Genomic DNA, 24,340 nt, shown 5'->3' with positions numbered 1-24,340 from the left:
CAGACATTGGTTACACAGGTGTACTATTACCAGCACTAGTAATGGCCTACATGCACACACACACACACTCTTAAAATAAGTCCTGTCTAATATTTAGATATCGTTTTATTGTGTTTAGATGTACAAAATTAACATTAAAAATTATGCATACAATCATTCTCATTGTCTGCTGTAAATATGTACACAAATATACTGTCCCTAAATTGCTATTGTCCATAATTTCACACAAACATAAGTCCCATAATCAGTCCCTCCGGGTTTTTGCAGGCTTTTATGTGAGTGTTGCGGCCTAAAAGGCTTGAATTCACGGCAGCTTTTTTAGAAAGTTGCGGCAAAAGTTGTTTTTTTCCCCTAAAAACATTGAATCCAACTTATTTGATACATTTGTTATACTTATTTGAAGTGTTTCTTGTACACTTAACCTCAAAAAGCACAAAATTGCAACAAAAAAATGGAAGACAAGTACTGTATTGATGTTTTACTTGTTTTATATCTCATAGACTGAAAAGAAGACACTAGGTGACAGTGAGAGAACATACGAATAACAGTTTTGATTATAATTACAAAAAGAAACACAGCTACTGGCCTCCTTATTGTCCGCTGTCTGCTTTGTCGTCTACAAGTTGCAGACATTCTCTGTGTATGTTTTACGATTCAAAAAGTGTTAGCCCATTTTAATTCTTTATTTATGTTCCAACACAAGTAGTCCCGCACGTTAAGAGCATTTGTGAACTGTCGAATGATCCACCGCGGTAATTTTTGTTGGTGAACGATACACGATGAGAGATTATCATCACACTTCAACATTTCTCTCATTTAAATGCCACCTCCTGGAGGGACTGTATAATTACACACTGCAGTTCGACGGCGATAAATACAATGCCACACTGGACGGTAAACTTAAAATGTTAAATGAATTACCATGAATTGATTTACGTGGACCCCCGACTTAAACAAGTTGAAAAACTTATTCGGGTGTTACCATTTAGTGGTCAATTATACGGAATATGTACTGTACTGTGTAAACTGTACTGTTTCATATAATGTATTCTCTTCCTTTGCAATCTACCGTATTTTTCAGACTATAAGTCGCAGTTTTTTTTCATAGTTTGTGCGACTAAAGTTTTTTTCCTTTTTATTATGCATTTTCGGCAGGTGCGACTTATACTCCGGTGCGACTTATACTCCAAAAAATACGGTACTAATAAAATTATCAATCAATCAATCAATCAAATCGTATTTTTTGCAGGCCTCAATCCACCCATCGCATGCAGTATGGGGGTACCCAGGGTCAGCCCGTTTGTCAGGATCACAACCACTGGGGTCTTGTTTTTGTGAAAGTGTTTTGTTAAGATTTAAAAATGTTTTATTTGATTTAAATTAATCAAATACCAAATTTGGCGCCATAAAAGTTCAGAAAAATTAAACTTTGCTGTGAAAGCTTAATAATGAGGTTGAGTTGAGTGTGAGTTGTTCGAAAAGGAGTAGGAAGAAGCAGAGTCTATTTAATCCTACCCCTTTTCTTTTACATAACAGTTGCTAAAACTTTTGTTCACTTCCTGTTCTCAATTTATTCACAATATACTCCATAAGTAATCACAATAAAAATAAGTAAATAAATAATAATTGGTGAAGTAAGTTATATTTCATATGATGAGATGAGTAAGATTATTTTGAGAATGAATGAATGGATGAATGGAGGTTGTTTGAATCAAATTGGAGGAATGCAAAATGGTTCATGGTCCGTCATACTTGCCAAACCCTCCCGGATTTTCCGGCAGACTCCCGAAATTCAGCGCCTCTCCCGAAAACCTTCCGGGACAAATTTTCTCCCAAAATCTCCCGAAATTCAGGCGGAGCTGGAGGCCACGCCCCCTCCAGCTCCGTGCGGACCTGAGTGACGTGTCGACAGCCTGTTTTCACATCCGCTTTCCCACAATATAAACAGTGTGCCTGCCCAATCACGTTATAACTGTAGAATGATCGAGGACGAGTTCTTGGTTTCTTATGTGGGTTTATTGTTAGGCAGTTTCATTAACGTCCTCCCAGCGCGGCAACAACACACAACAACAGCAGTCACGTTTTCGTCTACCGTAAAGCAGTTAGTCTGCCGTAAACAGCAATGTTGTGACACTCTTAAACAGGACAATACTGCCATCTACTGTACATGCATATGTGACAATAACATCTACGGCTTTTAGAGAGTGCAGTGCACAACTGCGCGCACAACAAGGAGACGAAGCAGAATGCATCATCAGAGAGGGTGTTCAGCATGGTTAGAAAAATAGTGACAGAGAATAGAACAAGGATGGACAATTCAACCCTTAACTCAACAATGAGTAGATGAGTGTTATGTGTGTGTATATGTGTGAATAAATGAACACTGAAATTCAAGTATTTCTCATATATATATATATATATATATATATATATATATATATATATATATATATATATATATAGCTAGGATTCACTGAAAGTCAAGTATTTCTTATATATATATATATATATATATATATATATATATATATATATACTGTATATATATGAAATACTTGACTTGGTGAATTCTAGCTGTAAATATACTCCTCCCCTCTTAACCACGCCCCCTAACCACGCCCCCACCCCCGACCATGCCCCCCACCCCCACCTCCCGAAATCGGAGGTCTCAAGGTTGGCAAGTATGTGGTCCGTGTACTTTTTCGTTCATTCTATTTCCGATTTTTCCGATTTTTAATATATATGGCAGATTTTAAAACAAACAAAAAAGGGTTGGTTTTCATAAAAAAATGTTGGCATAAAATTGGATTTTGTGCTGTTTTCCTGATTTTTCCAGATAAACACAAAAATTGAAAAAAATGTTCATCCAAAATGCAAAAATGCGTGGTTATCTGTGTGATGACAAATTGAAGCGGAAGCAGCATTTTAGCTTTTCCTTCGCGTTTAGCATGTTTTTAGCATAACGGTAATATATTTGTTCAGCAGGCGTCCTGTTGTCGTTTTAAAAAAAGTTAAGTTAAAGTTAAAGTTAAAGTACCAATGATTGTCACACACACACTAGGTGTGGCGAAATTTGTCCTCTGCATTTGACCCATCCCCTTGTTCACCCCCTGGGAGGTGAGGGGAGCAGTGGGCAGCGGCGGTGCCGCGCCCGGGAATCATTTTTTGGTGATTTAACCCCCAATTCCAACCCTTGATGCTGAGTGCCAAGCAGGGAGGTAATGGGTCCCATTTTTTTTATAGTCTTTGGTATGACTCGGCCGGGGTTTGAACTCACAACCTACCGATCTCAGGGCTGACACTCTAACCACTAGGCCACTAAAAAAAGTGTCATTAAATAGTTGTCCAACTTTTGTTTCAGACATGAAAATAGAAAAAATGGTCCGAAATGTGTTTTTTGATTTACATTTAAGAATTTGATATACAATGAACACGGACCGTTCATTCTCTCTGGTAGCAACAAGCATGAAACACTTCACTGTTCGCTCAACACGGATGTCATTACGTCATCAAAGCTCACGTTTATGCATTCACGCACATTTGGGAACCAGGATGAAGTGATAGAAGAAAGGTAAAAATATAATAAATATATTTATTGCGGCGTCGGACAAAGTTATGTTTAAGTTTCACTTTGCTTCGCATAGCACCTAACTGTGGTGCGTTCAAGGAACGTTGATTAAGGTTCGAAACAGAAGCATCACTAGTTTTTAAAGACAGAGGAGGTTTAATCCCCAGTAGATGTACTAATAATTCTAATAATGATGTATTATTATGATGGTTCATATTATTAATATTATATTATATTATTAATATTATTAATATTATTAATATAATTATTAATATATATATTATTATTATTAATATTATCGACTAATGATAATCCTACATGAATTGAATAATCAGAAAAAATTTATTAAAGTTTTTGCCATACATTTTTCCAGACATTACACGCTGCAGCTTGTTTTAAAAAGCTTATTAGGTCAATTGTTATTTTTGTAGTGCAGGGGTTCTTAACCATTTTGACCTTGAGGCCCAACTATTCCACTACACAGGGGGCCCCGGGGCCTACTCAAATATTAACACTGAATTAGTAATTTTACTCTTGATTTAAATTGTATTTAATGACTACATCTAACCTATTTGCAGTTTACAACCTTGTCAACTGATATGAAACCATGTGGTAACCACAAAGACTATTATTAGTTCAACACACAAACCTGAGGCTTAGGTCAGGCTGATTAGAAAAATAAGTACTAACCAAATATACTGCATAGGAATGATGGAAAATACATTTATATACAATGTAGTTGTGCGAAAGTGAATAGACTAGATTAATATTGACTATGTTTTTTAACTAAACTGTCAATGAAAGTGCAAATGGAAATATAGTTTCACCACTTGAGTCATAATTTTTGCGCAGAAGAAACTTCTCTATGGCTTTAGCGCCAGACCTCTTCTGTTTGTTTGAGATTGTCATCACTGCCACAAGTGGTGAAAAAGTCCATACAGACCACAGCTGAGAAACAACCATTTTTTTAGCGGCCCTCTAGGACAGTGTTTTTCAACTTTTTTTGAGCCAAGGCGCATTTTTTTCTTTGAAAAAATCCGGAGGCACACCACCAGCAGAAATCATTAAAAAAATGAAACTCAGTAGACAATAAAAAGTCATTGTTGGATATGAATTTAAACCATAACCAAGCATGCATCACTATAGCTCTTGTCTCAAAGTAGGTGTACTGTCACCACCTGTCACACCACACCATGACCTATTTTGACTTTTTTGCTGTTTTCCCGTGTGTAGTGTTTTAGTTCTTGTCTTGCGCTCCTATTTTGGTGGCTTTTCCTGTTTTGTTGGTATTTTCCTGTTGCAGTTTCATGTCTTCCTTTGAGCACTATTCCTCGCACCTGCTTTGTTTTAGCAATCAAGAACATTTAAGTTGTTGCTATCTTATTTTGTGTGGACATTGTTGATTGTCATGTCATGTACAGATGTACTTTCTCTGCTCCACACGCTGTAAGTCTTTGCTGTCGTCCAGCATTCTGTTTTTGTTTACTTTGTAGCCAGTTCAGTTTTAGTTTCGTTCTGCACAGCCATCACGAAGCTTCAATGCCTTTTCTTAGGGGCTCTCACCATTTGTTTATTTTTGGTTTAAGCATTAGATACCTTTTTTACCTGCAAGTTGCCTCCAGCTGTCGCCTGCATATGGTGATCGCGACAAACCATCGTCGTCTCACACGACGTGTTCCCGACATCTACAAAGCAATTAGCTACCGGCTGATATGGAGGAGAATAAAATGGTTACTCTGCCGATCTGTAGACAGCACCGACACTCAACAACGACACATTATTTGCGGATTATAATTACTGGTTTGCAAAAAATATTTTTAACCCAAATAGGTGAAATTAGATAATCTCTCGCGGCACAGTAGTCTGGTGGGCCGTGGGAGATTATCTAATTTCACCTATTTGGGTTAAAAATATTTTTTGCAAACCAGTAATTATAGTCTGCAAATGATATGTTGTTGTTGAGTGTCGGTGCTGTCGAGAGCTCGGCAGAGTAACCGTGAAATACTCTTTCATATCAGTAGGTGGCAGCCGGTAGATAATTGCTTTGTAGATGTCAGGAACAGCGGGAGGCAGTGTGCAGGTAAAAAGGTGTCTAATGCTTAAACCAAAAAATAAACAAAAGGCGAGTGCCCCTAAGAAAAGGCATTGAAGCTTAGGGAAGGCTATGCAGAACGAAACTAAAACTGAACTGGCGACAAAGTAAACAAGAACAGAATGCTGGACGACAGCAAAGACTTACTGTGGAGCAAATGTAAACAATGTCCACAATGTACGTCCGATCATGACATGACAATCAACAATGTCCCCACGAAGGATAAAAACAACTGAAATGTTCTTGATTGCTAAAACAAAGTAGATGCGGGAGATATCGCTCAAAGGAAGACATGAAACTGCTACAGGAAAATACCAAAAGTGGTTGAAAAACACTGCTCTAGGGGGCGCTCGCGGCCCTCCAATGGGCCCCGCTCTATGGTTAAGAAACATGTAAAGGGCATGTAAACATACCAAGTGCTTTCGGCGGTCACTTTAAGTTTAGGGTTGGCTGTCTAATAATAATAAATACCGGTAAGTAAAATTAAAGACCAAAACGGGGCCACCAACAAACTCTTAGGGCCACACAAAATCTTTTTTTTTTTTTTTTTTTTTTTTTTGTGCAACAGACCAAAATGTCGACGCAGTCTTGTTGGGATGTCGTGGGTTGCACCACACAAAACATGTGTAGCTCAACAGCGGATGTGGGGATCTGCACCCTGTCAGCCTCTTTATTAGTCACCCTCTGTTTATATGGGCGAAGGGGGGGCCGGGGGGGTTCGCTCCCAACTGGAAACAGACACTTTTCTAGAAAGGATACACACGCTCACACACACGTCTTTTATTCCTTGTTAGTCGTCCCGCACCTTAATTTGCAACACCTCTAACAACCGGCACTGAGCACTGCAGTCCACTCCACAGCCACTCAATCTGTCACTGACACTGCTTCTTCTAGGCCGCATGTGCATGTAATTCCTGCATGTCTACCTCTTTTTTTTTTTTCTTTTTTTTTTTATTGTCAACAACAACTCCATGAGCCAATATGTGCAGCTGCAGATTAAGTTGTCCAAGTCTGCTGAGATCTTACTGTAGCTCTCAGGTGAGGTCGCCCCCTAGCTGCTTCAAGGGGAAGTGTGTTTATATTATATGTATGTATATGTGTGTGTGTCTATTTATATATATATATATATATATATATATATATATATATATATATATATATATATATATATATATATATATATATATATTCTATTTTTGGTAACACTTTAATATGGGGAACATATTCACCATTAATTAGTTGCTTATTAAAGTAATAAAGACTTAATTTTGAGTTATTTGGACACTAGGGGAACATATAAGGGTTAGGGTTACTAATAAATAATAATTCTGAGGTTATTAAGGGAAGACTCTTAGTTAATGACTTACTGGTTGTATAATAAGGCCATGCAGAATAAGGCATTAATAAGTACTTAATAATGACTAATTAAGAGCCAATATGTCACTAATTTGCATGTTAATAAGCAACTAATTAATGGTGAATATGTGTTCCCCATACTAAAGTGTTACCCTATTTTTTTTATGTATTTAATTTAAAAAAAAAAAAATTTTATCCATTGAATGCATTTTTTTTTTTGGCTAAATTGTTCATTTATAGGCCCATATGGAATAATTCTCTATTAGTGGACCACATTTTTAAGATTATTCGCCTTTTGTTGTTTGACTGCCTGAATAAATAATTGTGTAAGAGTTTAAGTAAACAAATGTTTTTAAAGTATAGAAATTAGAGATGTCCGATAATATCGGCCTGCCGATATTATCGGCCGATAAATGCGTTAAAATGTAATATCGGAAATTATTGGTATCGGTTTTTTTTTATTATCGGTATCGTTTTTTTGTTGTTTTTAAAAAAAAAAAATTTATTAAATCAACATAAAAAACACAAGATACACTTACAATTAGTGCACCAACCCAAACAACATTCCTCCCCCATTTACACTCATTCACACAAAAGGGTTGTTTCTTTCTTTTATTAATATTCTGGTTCCTACATTATATATCAATATATATCAATACAGTCTGCAAGGGATACAGTCCGTAAGCACACATGATTGTGCGTGCTGCTGGTCCACTAATAGTACTAACCTTTAACAGTTAATTTGACTAATTTTCATTAATTACTAGTTTCTATGTAACTGTTTTTATATTGTTTTACTTTCTTTTTTATTCAAGAAAATGTTTTTAATTTATTTATCTTATTTTTTTTTTTTTAAAGTACCTTATCTTCACCATACCTTGTTGTCCAAATTAGGCATAATAATGTGTTAATTCCACGACTGTTAATATCGGTTGATATCGGTATCGGTAATTAAAGAGTTGGACAATATCGGAATATCGGATATCGGCAAAAAGCCATTATCGGATATCCTTAATAGCAATCAAAAAATGTTGCATTGTGCTTTCAAATCTGTTATTTTTTTGCTTTGGATCTAATTAGAATGTACATGTATGCCTGATGTGTGGGTATGACAACATCAATTACCTCCTGTTTAGTTTAAAGTACACAGATAGATGTTGTTCTCTGCGCCACCATTAAGTTGTGAACACACCCTAAACTGTAACAAAGCGGCGCACCTCCTAAGTGTTCTATCTCAGCCTTGCATCGAAAATCACAATCACCGCTGAGCAGCGTTTCCATTTTCTGCCCTCAGTCAAAGAGGAATAATATGCACCTTGTCACCGGCGTCTGGCCTTACAAGCAACTTTCCTCCTCACACATCCGTCACACGCATGTAGCCGACGAAGGAGAGGCCATGCCGAGACATCCATTAAAGGTTCCGAGCTGTCAAAGGTTCCCCTTTGTGCGCTTGAGGAGCAGTAGAAGTGTTGTGCTCTTATCAGAGCTTCCTGTGGAGTTTGCTCTGCATCCTGTCCTCTCTCCGAGACGCGTCTCTCCTCCCATTGAACTCTCGTGTGCACACCTGTTTGGGTGCACGTGTTTTGTGCAGCCATGTGAGACACTTTCCCAATGATCTTTAATCAAATAGGACTTGTCTGAAACCTCTTTAGAACCGACGTCCTCTGCGGCGGACATTGTCCGACACAAATGTCCACTGCAGAGGACGCTGGTTCTAAGGTTATGCACTGTTGTTTTTTGGTTTCTTTCTAATTGAAGAAGTAGAAGATTTGGAGAGTCCGATTTAATGAAACTTTCAAAAAGCTAATGATTGTCATAGTTTTGGCATATATTGTAGTATAGTATTACTACAAATGTTTTTAGTGAATAACTAATTTTTGCTTCCTCAAAAACTAAAATCTCAGTCAGAATGTGCTGTTTTTAATGAATATAACACTGGTATGATTGGGTTTTGAGATGATTCATTATAATGAATTCATACATTTAATTTTTTACACATTTTGGTGTAATTTAAAAAATGCTCTAAATTGTAATCTGAATGATAAAAAAATGCTGTATTTAGAAGAAAATGGTTTGAATCTAAATAAAATATTACTATAATTCAATCAATCGGTTAAACTTGGGGTCCCTAAACTGCGGCCCGCCGGCGTCCAAAATCTGGCCCGCGGGAAGTCCCAAGTTAAAAAAAATAAATAAATAATATTTGTTATTGTTTTTATATATATATATATATATATATATATTCTTTTTTTAATCTATCCTTTCTAATCCATTTTCGCTTGTTACTCTCAGTGTCTCTACCCGCTCCTCCAAATCATATTGTCTAAAACTGCATTTTCCCATCGATAACGTGACATCATCGTGCTCGGAATATATATATATATATATATATATATATATATACCGTATTTTTCGGAGTATAAGTCGCACTGGAGTATAAGTCGCACCTGACGAAAATGGATAATAAAAAAGGAAAAAAACATATATAAGTCGCACTGGAGCCCGGCCAAACTATGAAAAAAACTGCAACCTATAGTCCGAAAAATACGGTATGTATATATATATATATATATATATATATATATAAAGCCTGGACCAATTTTTTTAACCCAATGCGGGCCCCAGAGTCAAAAGGTTTTGGGACCCCTGAGTTAAACTGTATTTATATAGCACTTTTCATGGTTGTAACACAAAGTGCTTTACACCCAAAACATATTTGAATTGAGATACAACCCCACCTTCGACAAGTCCACACTGGAGAATTACAAAAAAATTTACTTAGTATATAAAAATAATATTTTAAGATATATGTAGAAATAAAATATAAATAGTAAGTTAATTAATTTCAGAATAAAAAATAGTGACAATAGCAGTAGCAATAATTGCAATAAATACAGTTTTAGATAATAGAATAAAAACTTAAAACTTAAGAAGAGTTTAAAATGACCAGTAATGATTAGGGATGTCTGATAATGACTTTTTGCCGATATCCGATATTCCGATATTGTCCAACTCTTTAATTACCGATACCGATATCAACCGATACTGATATTAACCGATATATACAGTCGTGGAATTAACACATTATCATGCCTAATTTGGACAACCAGGTATGGTGAAGATAAGGTACTTTAAAAAAAAAATTATAAAATAAAATAAGATAAATAAATTAAAAACATTTTCTTGAATAAAAAAGAAAGTAAAACAATATAAAAACAGTTACATAGAAACTAGTAAAGAATGAAAATGAGTAAAATTAACTGTTAAAGGTTAGTACTATTAGTGGACCAGCAGCACACACAATCATGTGTGCTTACGGACTGTATCCCTTGCAGACTGTATTGATATATATTGATATATAATCAGGGGCGCCGCTAGGGATTTTGGGCCCCATGAAAAGAATCTTTACAGGGCCCCCAACACAGTGTCATTATTTTTTCTGTATTATAATTTCATCATCATTAGGGGCCTCTCTGGGCCCCCCTCCATCATGGGCCCCTAGAATCCGTCTCCTTTACACCCCCTTTTCGGTGCCCCTGTATATAATGTAGGAACCAGAATATTAATAACAGAAAGAAACAACCCTTTTGTGTGAATGAGTGTGAATGAGGGAGGGAGGTTTTTTGGGTTGGTGCACTAATTGTAAGTGTATCTTGTGTTTTTTCTGTTGATTTAATAAAAAAAAAATTTAAAAAACGATACTGATAATAAAAAAAACGCATTTATCGGCCGATAATATTGGCAGGCCGATATTATCGGACATCTCTAGTAAAGATAATTAATAAAGTTAGACTAACTACAACTAATCCGTTTTAAACTGCAATCCAACCCAATGGGGCTAAAATATTGCATGAATATGTCAAATAAATCCCTAAATAGTCCACACTTTTGATGTGATAATGTTTACGTTTATGCGGAATTCCCTTCAACATTGTGACATGTCTTTGCATTGTTGCCTTGAAACCTTCTCGCACGTAAAGCAGCCAAGTCTCCCAAGTGTGACATGTGGAGGGGGTACGGGGTATAGGAGAAAAATGAAACCGAAAAGGTAAATAAACAAACAATCAGCCGTAGGGATTGTTCTGGCCTCTCCCTCCCTGTTGCACCTCATTTGAAGCCTTATAAATCAGGCTTCCACCCGGAGACGGGGTGTTAGTCGGCCTCCGCGACAACATACAGCACACATGTACACTTAAAGCACACAGGCCTGCCGCTCATTAAGCCCACCATCGGACCCTCGGGTGTGTGGTGAAATGGAGTGGTACCCAGAAAAGTGTGTCCCTCACCACGCCCTTTCACCTTGAAAAAGTCTTCCTGTGTTCACTAAACATGTGCAATAGCTCTCACACTTCCCCTGCAAACTCTTTGGCCAGTGCAGTGTGCAGAAAGCAAAGGTGTCGGCGTGCGTGCATGGCTTCTACATGTTTAGGCGGAGGTTGGTTTTCAGTGTTTTCACACACTAAATGAAAAGCCTGGAGTCAATCAAGCAAAGTGTTAAAGTCGTAAAGTGCAAGCAGAAGAAGCAGTAGCTGTAAATGTGGACTGCGAGGAGTGAATATGATTTTTGTCGTCATGGTATTTTATTTTGTGTTTACCATTAACTGAACACATTGTAATGTGCATGCCTGGCCTGTAGTAGGCTATACTCTACACCAGCGGTTCTCAAATGGGGGTACGCCAGTGACGTGCGGTGAGGTTCATGACTGGTGAGGCACTGACTTCATCACAGTCAGATTTACAAACATATGAACCCTAAAGAGTATCTTATTCACCATTTGATTGGCAGCAGTTAACGGGTTATGTTTAAAAGCTCATACCAGCATTCTTCCCTGCTTGGCACTCAGCATCAAGGGTTGCAATTGGGGGTTAAATCACCAAAAATGATTCCCGGGCGCGGCGCCACTGCTGCCCACTGCTCCCCTCACCTCCCAGGGGGTGATCAAGGGGATGGGTCAAATGCAGAGGACAAATTTCATTACACCTAGTGTGTGTGTGACAATCATTGGTACTTTAACTTAACTTTAACTTTACACATACAAACTGTAGCACGCAAAAAAGCACATTTAATTAAAAAAAACGTTATTATGGTTTTACCTTTACTTATAAATGAAGTCCACAACTAAAGCCCTCACTTAAACTTTACACGTGCAAGATTGAATCTATTTAAAAAAGTGTAACCGAGGGTTTATAAATGTCGCCTATACTGTATGAAACTACAAAATAACAAACACGGAGGCTCCAGTTTACACGAGGACCACTTTATTTACCTTCTTTCAGAAACCTCCGCAACGTGACATCACTTCCGCTCTTAGCGCCTTCAAAATAAGAGCTCAAGGCATATACTGTATAACAGCGCATAACAGGAACTTAACATCACAAAGAGGAAAGCCCATGAAAATAGGTTACAAAAGTTATTTAATAAGAAGCCAAAAAGTGCAAAAACAATCATGTTCGTGTTGGAAGAGTTGTGAATTAGATACACCTGCAGTCTGCAGGTGTACCTAATGTTGTGTCCCTGCAGTCATTCACAACTCCTCCAACACGAACATTATTGTTTTTGCACTTTTTGGCTTCTTATGAAATAATTTTTTAAAATAGATTCAATCTTGCACGTGGAGAGTTTAAGTGTGGGCTTTAGTTGATATAACAATTCTACGGCGGGGGTGCAGGAGGCGAGCCTCAGCCAGTGCGTCTTTTGCAGCCGTTTTATGACCGCTCAGCACGTCACTGGGGTACGCGTACCCCTGGGGATACTTGAAGGTATGCCAAGGGGTACGTGAGATTTTTTATAAATCCATCCATCTTCCTCCGCTTATCCGAGGTCGGGTCGCGGGGGCAGCAGCCTAAGCAGGGAAGCCCAGACTTTCCTCTCCCCAGCCAGTTCGTGAAAAGAAATGCAACAATGCAATATTCAGTGTTGACAGCTAGATTTTTTTGTGGACATGTTCCATAAATATTGATGTTAAAAATTTCTTTTTTTGTGAAGAAATGTTTAGAATTAAGTTCATGAATACAAATGGATCTCTATTACAATCCCCAAAGAGGGCACTTTAAGTTGATGATTACTTCTATGTGTAGAAATATTTATTTATAATTGAATCACTTGTTTATTTTTCAACAAGTTTTTAGTTATTTTTATATATATTTTTTCCAAATAGTTCAAGAAGGACCACAACAAATGAGCAATATTTTGCACTGTTATACAATTTAATAAATCAGAAACTGATGACATAGTGCTGCATTTGACTTCTTTATCTCTTTTTTTCAACCAAAAATGCTTTGAATTAAAAAAATATTCACAGGGGGTACATCACTGAAAAAAGGTTGAGAACCACTGCTCTACACATGTCTTGTTTATCTTTATGGTCACTGGTACAACTATGCAGTGAAATGAAATGAGGTGATCTGATAATAGAAACAAAAATACAATAGCAAATAGAGCGGTGCTTCTGTTTTCGTTAATGATACGTTTCAAAGACTGAATGGTATGATAACCAAAGCGATTTTTCCCATAAGAAATAAAACAAATAGGTTCCAGTCACTCGAAAATATTCAGACGAAACACATTTTATGGAATACACGGGATTCTTATTCGGTCGGATTTTGAATCACTTAATGGTTTTCAAGAATCCATCCATCTATCCATGCATTTTCTACAGCTTGTCCCTTTTGGGGTCGCGGGGGGTGCTGGAGCCTTTCAAGAATCGATGAAAAAAAATGTAAAAAAGGTTTTGAAAAAAATCTGGATAAAATAACAAAAATGTTTAAATATATTTTTCTACTCACTACACGAATACATCGTACATCAGCAAGAAGAGCTTTTGTAACCTGTCATTTTTAAACCAAATAATTTACAGTTCTCCCGCGGGGTGGCGTGGCGCAGTGAAAAGAATGGCCGTGCGCGACCCGAGGGTCCCTGGTTCAATCCCCACCTAGTACCAACCTCGTCATGTCCGTTGTGTCCTGAGCAAGACACTTCACCCTTGCTCCTGATGGGTGCTGGTTAGCGCCTTGCATGGCAGCTCCCTCCATCAGTGTGTGAATGTGTGTGTGAATGGGTAAATGTGGAAGTAGTGTCAAAGCGCTTTGAGTACCTTGAAGGTAGAAAAGCGCTATACAAGTACAACCCATTTATTTATTTATATCGCACTTTAAATATTGCATCTTCACCACATTACTCATTTTTGGGGGATATAAAAAAATAAATTAAGTACAAACCCCGTTTCCATATGAGTTGGGAAATTGTGTTGGATGTAAATATAAACGGAATACAATGATTTGCAAATGCTTTTCAACCCATATTCTATTGAATGCACTACAAAGGCAAGATATTTGATGTTCAAACTCATAAACTTATTTTTTTTTAGAATTTCATGGCTGCAACACGTGCCAAAGTAGTTGGGAAAGGGCATGTTCACCACTGTGTTACATGGTCTTTCCTTTTAACAACACTCAGTAAACGTTTGGGAACTGAGGAGACACATTCTTTAAGCTTCTCAGGTGGAATTCTTTCCCATTCTTGCTTGATGTACACCTTAAGTTGTTCAACAGTCCGGGGGTCTCCGTTGTGGTATTTTAGGCTTCATAATGTGCCACATATTTTCAATGGGAGACAGGTCTGTACTACAGGCAGGCCAGTCTAGTACCCGCACTGTTTTACTATGAAGCCACGTTGATGTAACATGTGGCTTGGCATTGTCTTGCTGAAATAAGCAGGGGCGTCCATGGTATCGTTGCTTGGATGGCAACATATGTTGCTCCAAAACCTGTATGTACCTTTCAGCATTAATGGCGCCTTCACAGATGTGTAAGTTACCCATGTCTTGGGCACTAATACACCCCCATACCATCACAGATGCTGGCTTTTCAACTTTGCGCCAATAACAATCCGGATGGTTCTTTTCCTCTTTGGTCCGGAGGACACGACATCCACAGTTTCCAAAAACAATTTGAAATGTGGACTCGTCAGACCACAGAACACTTTTCCACTTTGTATCAGTCCATCTTAGATGAGCTCAGGCCCAGCGAAGCCGACGGCGTTTCTGGGTGTTGTTGATAAACGGTTTTCGCCTTGCATAGGAGAGTTTTAACTTGCACTTACAGATGTAGCGACCGACTGTAGTTACTGACAGTGGGTTTCTGAAGTGTTCCTGAGCCCATGTGGTGATATCCTTTACACACTGATGTCGCTTGTTGATGCAGTACAGCCTGAGGGATTGAAGGTCACGGGCTTAGCCGCTTACATGCAGTGATTTCTCCAGATTCTCTGAACCCTTTGATGATATTACGGACCGTAGATGGTGAAATCCCTAAATTCCTTGCAATAGCTGGTTGAGAAAGGTTTTTCTTAAACTGTTCAACAATTTGCTCAGGCATTTGTTGACAAAGTGGTGACCCTCGCCCCATCCTTGTTTGTGAATGACTGAGCATTTCATGGAATCTACTTTTATACCCAATCATGGCACCCACCTGTTCCCAATTTGCCTGTTCACCTGTGGGATGTTCCAAATAAGTGTGTGATGAGCATTCCTCAACTTTATCAGTATTTATTGCCACCTTTCCCAACTTCTTTGTCACGTGTTGCTGGCATCACATTCTAAAGCTAATGATTATTTGCAAAATAAAAATGTTTACCAGTTTGAACATCAAATATGTTGTCTTTGTAGCATATTCAACTGAATATGGGTTGAAAATGATTTGCAAATCATTGTATTCCGTTTATATTTACATCTAACACAATTTCACAACTCATTTGGAAACGGGGTTTGTATACTCTGCAATTTTTGGGTCCTCAATTAAGCATTTTCAAGCGTAAATAGACTAAAAGTATCATGATCCGTTGCCCAGATCATGTTTTGTTTAGTTTTTGACTCCATCAGTTCTGTTTTCAGCACCCCTGGGTTTGTGTTTTAGTTGTCATGGGTGCCGATTAGTTTCACCTGCCTCTGATTAGTGTTTAGGACGCTCACCTGCTCCTGGGCACTAATCAGAGAGCAACTTTTTCCTGTTTTTCGCCACGCACTGTCTGGCTGTCTTGTTTGCTTTACGCAACAGTTACGTTTGATGATTTCTCACTTCTTTGCTGCCGATACCTGTGCTAAGTTTTGCTTTAGCTCCCCGTCCCTCTTTTGTTGTGTATCTTGTCTTTTGGTATTTTGAATGATTTATGAGGAATAAATAATTTCCTTACCTTCGCCTTGCCTCCGGAGTTCCTGCTGCATTTTGGGAGAATGCGACCCAAACATGACAAAAAGTATCATTAAGTAGTATTGGCCACTCGAGGAAACCCAACCAATCAGAGGGTGCTGTTAAGTATCATGGCCACTGATTGGCTCAGCCTCAGGCAGCATTACAAAATTGTATTTAAAGAGTGTAAATGTGACTAAAAGGTGTTCTTTTGTATCTAAAGGGTTCTAATATTGTTGAAAAACGTATTTAGAAAGTGGTAAACATCTATTTTATACTCTAACTATAAAACTAGTTGATTTATAGTTAATTATACCGACTTTGCAGAAATAATTTACTAGGAACAAATTAACAGCGATAAATAAGTATTGTGAGAATCAGTTTGAACCAGGGATCGTGTTGAACCCCAAGAATCAGAATCGAATTGTGAGTTGCAAGATTCCCGTTCCCTATAAAGGTAGTTTTATATGCAGAAAACAATGTGAAATACATATGAATAATGATTGAAATGGATAAATTGCATTACATTTATTTAAAACCCCTGCAGGCAAAGGTACTTTGCTACAAGTTCAAAAGTGTTTCTCACCTTCTTTATCACTGACACTTGCAACTTTCTTTGGCCCCGGTGGCTTATTTTGCAGTCGTACTCAATAAAAAAAAAGAAGCAACGCCTGGAATAGTTTGTTGGGGCACTTAAATCCACCAAATGATACGTGCGGAAAACTTTGGTTACACGCCGTTGTTGGCCGTACCATGACCAAGACGATGTACGAAAACTAGGGCAAACGTTTGGCAAAAAATAAGTGGGGCGTACAAAAACTGAAGGTACCGCATTATTTTAAATATTCATAATGAAACTTGAATTTGCATGTTTTGTACTAAAACTAATTCATGAGAAACAAATTGTTTTTTGAGTACAAAATAACAAAACTCCCTGTCGGCCGCACATCAAGAACATGACCATTCACCATACTTGCCAACCTTGAGACCTCTGATTTCGGGAGGTGGGGGGTGAGGGGTGGCTAGGGTCGGGGGTGGGGCAGGGGCGTGGTTGGGGCGGGGCGTGGTTAAGAGGGGAGGAGTATATTTACAGCTAGAATTCACCAAGTCAAGTATTTCATATATATATATATATATATATATATATATATATATATATATAAGAAATACTTGACTTTCAGTGAATTTAGCTATATATATATATATATATATATATATATATATATATATATATATATATATATATATATATATATATATATATATATATATATATATAAGAAATACTTGACTTTCAGTGAATTCTAGCTATATATATATATTTATTTTATTATATATATATATATATATATATATATATATATATATATATATATATATATATATATATATATATATATATATATATAAAAGAAATACTTGAATTTCAGTGTTCATTTATTTACACATATACACACACATATATACAGTAACACTCATCTACTCATTGTTGAGTTAAGGGTTGAATTGTCCATCCTTGTTCTATTCTCTGTCACTATTTTTCTAACCATGCTGAACACCCTCTCTGATGATGCATTCTGCTTCGTCTCCTTGTTGTGTGCGCAGTTGTGCACTGCACTCTCTAAAAGCCCTAGATGTTATTGTCACATATGCATGTACAGTAGATGGCAGTATTGTCATGTTTAAGAGTGTCACAACATTGCTGTTTACGGCAGACAAACTGCTTTACGGTAGACGAAAACGTGACTGCTGTTGTTGTGTGTTGTTGCCGCGCTGGGATGACGTTAATGAAACTGCTTAACAATAAACCTGAAGGGGGCATGGCCTCCAGCTCCGCCTGAATTTCGGGAGATTTTCGGAAGAAAATTTGTCCCGGGAGGTTTTCGGGAGAGGCGCTGAATTTCGGGAGTCTCCCGGAAAATCCGGGAGGGTTGGCAAGTATGCCATTCACACTTTAACGAGCTGGAAAAACAACATGCCTTTTTTGGGGGGTGGAAACGCTGCCAGAGTTCATGGACCGTATGCGCATCTAAAAACGTCAAGCGGTTTGTTGGTTCTTCTCTATCACACCTTGATTTCTTTCATGCAGGCTGCGATCAGGAGCGTCACGCTCACTGCAAAAGGGGAGCAGGCGACGCCTATCGGCCAGGCTGATTGGGAGTTGTAATTGGCCCTGTTGCTCTGTCTCCAGAGGATACACACGAGTGTGCTGTTACACGCAGCGTGGGTGGGGGTGAAACTGGAGCTTTGGGACTATGGCTTGGTGGAGCAGATGAGCTTGGGAAAAAAAATAAAATAAAATAGGTCTGGTCGTGACATGCTACCCAGCGCACGGTGCTGCTTATAGGTAAGATTGAGAAGGAGACAAAAAGGTAAAGTGTTGAAGAAGGATCACACCGTGTTTTATTCCTTTATTTTATTTATTTATTTATTTTTTTTATTAATCAATCTAACAACATAATACACAATAATACCACAAATGTGAGTGTGAAGGTTGTCTGTCTATCTGTGTTGGCCCTGTGATGAGGTGGTGACTTGTCCAGGATGTACCCCGCCTTCCGCCCTAATGCAGCTGAGATAGGCTCCAGCGACCCCCCGCGACCCCAAAAGGGACAAGCGGTAGGAAAGGGATGGATGGATGGAGTACAATCCCAATTCCAAAACCGAACCCGGCCCAGCAACACTCAGAATAACAATTGAGAGGACACACAACCATAACACAAAACAATCCAAAAGTAGTCAAACAAAAATTAATAATGTCAACAACAGTATCAGTATTAATAAGAATTCCAACATAGCACTCAGAATAACACAACATAATACTCAGAATAGCAACCAACAGAGGAATTGAGAGGACACACAAACATGACACAAAACAATCCAAAAGTAGTCAAACAAAAATGAATATATATCAACAACAGTATCAATATTAACAAGAATTCCAACAGCGCAATTGAGAGGACACACGAACATGACACAAAACAATCCAAAAGTAGTCAAACAAAAATGAATGATATCAACAACAGCATCAATTTTAACAAGAATTCCAAAATAGCACCCAGAATAACACAACATAACACTCAGAATAGCAACCAACAGACCAATTGAGAGGACACACAAACATGACACAAAACAATCCAAAAGTAGTCAAACAAAAATGAATAATGTCAACAACAGTATCAATATTAATAAGAATTCCAACATAGCACTCAGAATAACACAACATAACACTCAGAATAGCAACCAACAGAGGAATTTAGAGGACACACAACCATAACACAAAACAATCCAAAAGTAGTCAAACAAAAATGAAAAATATCAACAACAGTATCAGTATTAATAAGAATTCCAACATAGCACTCAGAATAACACAACATAATACTCAGAATAGCAACCAACAGAGGAATTGAGAGGACACACAAACATGACACAAAACAATCCAAAAGTAGTCAAACAAAAATGAATGATATCAACAACAGTATCAATTTTAATAAGAATTCCAAAATAGCACCCAGAATAACACAACATAACACTCAGAATAGCAACCAACAGACCAATTGAGAGGACACACAAACATGACACAAAACAATCCAAAAGTTGTCAAACACAAATGAATATATATCAACAATAGTATCAATAATAATACTAATTCCAACATAGCACTCAGAATAACACAACATAACACTCAGAAGAGCAACCAATTGATTGATTGATTGAGACTTTTATTAGTAGGTTGCACAGTGAAGTACATATTCCGTACAATTGACCACTAAATGGTAACACCTGAATAAGTTTTTCAACTTGTTTAAGTTGGGGTCCACTTAAATTGATTCATGATACAGATATATACTATCAGATATACAGTCATCACACAAGATAATCACATTGAATTATTTACATTATTTACAATCCGGGGTGTGGAGGGGCGGGGGGGTAGGTTTGGTTGTTGTCATCAGTCATAAGAGAGAGAGAGAGAGAGAGAGAGAGAGAGATCAGAAGGCATAAGAAAAAGTATCTGCATTTGATTGTTTACATTTGATTATTAACAATCCGGGGAGGGTGTTAGTTTAGGGTTGTAGCTGCCTGGAGGTGTACTTTTATTGCGGTTTTGAAGGAGGATAGAGATGCCCTTTCTTTTATACCTATTGGGAGCGCATTCCACATTGATGTGGCATAGAAAGAGAATGAGTTAAGACCTTTGATAGATCGGAATCTGGGTTTAACGTGGTTAGTGGAGCTCCCACTGGTGTTGTGGTTATGGCGGTCATTTACGTTAAGGAAGTAGTTTGTCATGTACTTCGGTATCAGGGAGGTGTAGCGGACTTTATAGACTAGGCTCAATGCAAGTTGTTTTACTCTGTCCTCCACCCTGAACCAGCCCACTTTGGAGAAGTGGGTAGGAGTGAGGTGTGATCTAGGGTGGAGGTCTAGAAGTAATCTGATTAGCTTGTTCTGGGATGTTTGGAGTTTAGATTTGAGGGTTTTGGAGGTGCTAGGGTATCAGGAGGTGCATGCGTAATCAAAAAAGAGTTGAACGAGAGTTCCCACTAGAACCCTCATGGTGCTTTTGTTGACCAGAGAGGAGATTCTATAGATAAATCTCGTTCGTTGATTGACCTTTTTGATTACCTTGGTTGCCATTTTATCACAGGAAAGATTAGCCTCTAGAATGGAACCTAGGTAGGTGACCTCATCTTTCCTGGTGATAACAATGTCACCCACTTTTATAGTGAAGTCATTGACTTTCTTAAGGTTGATGTGGGACCCAAACAGGATGGATTCCGTTTTACCCAAGTGTATGGATAGCTTGTTGTCAGCGAGCCAGGTGCAAGTTCTACAGAGTTCAGCACTGAGGATTGAAATGTGTCCTTTGCATTTGATCCACCCCTTGGGAGGTGAGGGGAGCAGTGAGCAACAGCAGTGGCCGCGCCCGGGAATAATTTTTGGGTGATTTAACCCCAAATTCCAACCCTTGATGCTGAGTGCCAAGCAGGGAGGTAATAGGTCCCATTTTTATAGTCTTTGGCATGACTCGGCCGGGGTTTGAACTCACGACCTACCGATCTACTCTAACCACAAGGCCACTGTGCAGGTCATGTCATGAAAACCCCCTCTCCATAAATGTAATAAAAAGAAGTCATTTTTAAGCCAAGTTTCATTGTTTACTCCTTCCTTCCTCACTTGTTGCTCCACAACAAGCCCTCCTTTTTTTTTGTTCTCCTGTCATCTTCTGGGAAAGCGGGTAACATGAATCCCTCTCTCCTCCTCACAGGGGGGGGGGGGGGGGGGGGGGGGGCTCCAGGGGTTACAAAGGGGGATCAATATATGCCAGGGAAAGTCTTTTGACGAGTCAAAGAAGCCAGAGTTAGCCTTCTCCTTTTTCCTCCACTTGACCCTATATGTCTTACCCCCTTTTGTCTGGCTCAAGGTGAGCGGTGCACCTTAAAGCTGACTGACATCCCGTAATGCAGTGTCAGCCCTCACAAGCAGACGTAATGCTTTCGCCATGGAGTGAACTTTATCGCGCATCATTAACGTCCCGCTCTCTCCTACAGGTGGTGGACGACATGGGCAACATCAAGTTTGCTCTGGACACAGGCCCGGACGCCCCTGGCAACAGCTGGCTCAAGTATGTCCGCTCCGCCCCCTCGTTTGAGGAGCAAAACCTCGCCGCTTGCCACCTCACCGGAGACCAGGTGAGCATGGCGCTTTGATTCACGGTCCACATGTGAGACACATTGTTGGTCCAATGCTGCTTGGCTTTCCTGATTCCCATCCATTAAGAGTGATTAGCAGGTTCCATTAGAGTGTGTGTGTGTGTGTGTGTGTGTGTGTGTGTGTGTGTGTGTGTGTGTGTGTGTGTGTGTGTGTGTGTGTGTGTGTGTGTGTTGCCATTGTGGCTGCAAAATATGTTGGCTGGTAATGACCAAGGAATGGCTCTATTGTGTGGCTGGGCCAGTTGCCAGGCTATTAGGAAATGACCCATGTAACAAGGCTGAGAGAATAGACCAACACTCCTAGGACCCATAAAACCATTATCCCAAGTAGTGGGACGAGCCATTTATTTCGCATCTTTCATCGCTCGGATGAAGATTTGAATGAATGCATCTGAATGTGTGAGGTTTGCGTGTTCTTGTGTAGTAGGTTTTTTCTCCAGGTTCTCCCCTAGTCCAGAAACATGCATGTTAGGTCAGTGATTTTCAACCTTTTTTGAGCCAAGGCACATTTTTTGTGATGACAAAATGCGGAAACGTGTCCGACTTACTACCGGCAGGGCTGCCCTTTGTCAACGATTCTGTTCATAACTTTTATGGACAGAATTTCTAGGCGCAGTCAAGGCGTTGAGAGGATCTGGTTTGGTGGCTGCAGGATTAGGTCTCTGCTTTTTGCAGATGATGTGGTCCTGATGGCTTCATCTGGCCAGGATCTTCAGCTCTCACTGGATCGGTTCGCAGCTGAGTGTGAAGCGACTGGGATGAGAATCAGCACCTCCAAGTCCGAGTCCATGGTTCTCGCCCGGAAAAGGGTGGAGTGCCATCTCCGGGTTGGGGAGGAGATCTTGCCCCAAGTGGAGGAGTTCAAGTACCTCGGAGTCTTGTTCACGAGTGAGGGAAGAGTGGATCGTGAGATCGACAGGCGAATCGGTGCGGCGTCTTCAGTAATGCGGACGCTGTATCGATCCGTTGTGGTGAAGAAGGAGCTGAGCCGGAAGGCAAAGCTCTCAATTTACCGGTCGATCTATGTTCCCATCCTCACCTATGGTCATGAGCTTTGGGTTATGACTGAAAGGACAAGATCACGGGTACAAGCGGCCGAAATGAGTTTCCTCCGCCGGGTCGCGGGGCTCTCCCTTAGAGATAGGGTGAGAAGCTCTGCCATCCGGGAGGAGCTCAAAGTAAAGCCGTTGCTCTTCCACATCGAGAGGAGCCAGATGAGGTGGTTCGGGCATCTGGTCAAGATGCCACCCAAACGCCTCCATAGGGAGGTGTTTAGGGCACGTCCGACCGGTAGGAGGCCGCGGGGAAGACCCAGGACACGTTGGGAAGACTATGTCTCCCGGCTGGCCTGGGAACGCCTCGGGGTCCCACAGGAAGAGCTGGACGAAGTGGCTGGGGAGAGGGAAGTCTGGGCTTCCCTGCTTAGGCTGCTGCCCCCGCGACCCGACCTCGGATAAGCGGAAGAAGATGGATGGATGGATGGATGGATGGATGGACAAAATGCAGAGGCACACCACCAGCAGAAATCATTAAACAACGAAACTCAGTTGACAGAAAAAAGTCGTTGTCGCAATTGTTGGATATGACTTTAAAGCATAACCAAGCATGCATCAATATAGCTCTTGTCTCAAAGTAAGTGTACTGTCACCACCTGTCACATCACGCCGTGACTTATTTGGAGTTTTTTGCTGTTTTCCTGTGTGTAGGGTTTTACTTCTTGTCTTGTGCTCCAATTTCGGTGGCTTTTTCTCTTTTTTTGGTATTTTCCTGTAGCAGTTTCATGTCTTCCTTTGAGCGATATTTACCGCATCTACTTTGTTTTTATCCTTCTTCGTGGGGACATTGTCGATTGTCATGTCATGTTCGGATGTACATTGTGGACGCCATCTTGGCTCCACAGTAAGTCTTTGCTGTCGTCCAGCATTCTGTTAATGTTTACTTTGTAGCCAGTTCAGTTTTATTTTCATTCTGCATAGCCTTCCCTAAGCTCCAATGCCTTTTCTTAGGGGCACTCACCTTTTGTTTATTTTTGGTTTAAGCATTAGACACCCTTTTACCTGCACGCTGCCTCCCGCTGTTTCCGACATCTACAAAGCAATTAACTACCTGCTGCCACCTACTGATATGGAAGAGTATTACACGGTTACTCTGTCGAGCTCGAGACAGCACCGACACTCAACAACAACACATTATTTGCAGACTATAATCACTGGTTTGCAAAAAATATTTTTTTACCCCAAAAGGTGAAATTAGATCATCTCCCACGGCACACCAGACTGTATCTCACGGCACACTAGCGTGCCGCGGCACAGTGGTTGAAAATCACTGTGTTAGGTAGATACTCTATTTTATCCGTAGTGGTGTGCATGAATCGTTGTTTGTAGAGATGTCCGATAATATCGGCCTGCCGATTTTATCGGC

At 39.5% G+C, this 24,340-nt stretch overlaps 1 protein-coding gene across 10 annotated transcripts in view; it reads left to right on the top strand.

The window, feature by feature from the left end:
- Window positions 1-24,340, top strand: part of prdm16 (PR domain containing 16) — a 755,270-nt gene that overhangs the window by 671,441 nt on the left and 59,489 nt on the right. For all 10 annotated transcript variants that reach the window (XM_061975909.1, XM_061975901.1, XM_061975919.1 and 7 more), the window contains one exon: window positions 21,758-21,898. In XM_061975909.1, the coding sequence (XP_061831893.1) occupies window positions 21,758-21,898 (141 nt within the window). The remainder of the gene's footprint in view (window positions 1-21,757; window positions 21,899-24,340) is intronic.

Source organism: Nerophis lumbriciformis, linkage group LG01, assembly GCF_033978685.3.
Source record: "Nerophis lumbriciformis linkage group LG01, RoL_Nlum_v2.1, whole genome shotgun sequence".
NCBI classification, from domain to species: Eukaryota; Metazoa; Chordata; class Actinopteri; order Syngnathiformes; family Syngnathidae; genus Nerophis; species Nerophis lumbriciformis.
This window is presented reverse-complemented; position numbering and strand designations above follow the sequence as displayed.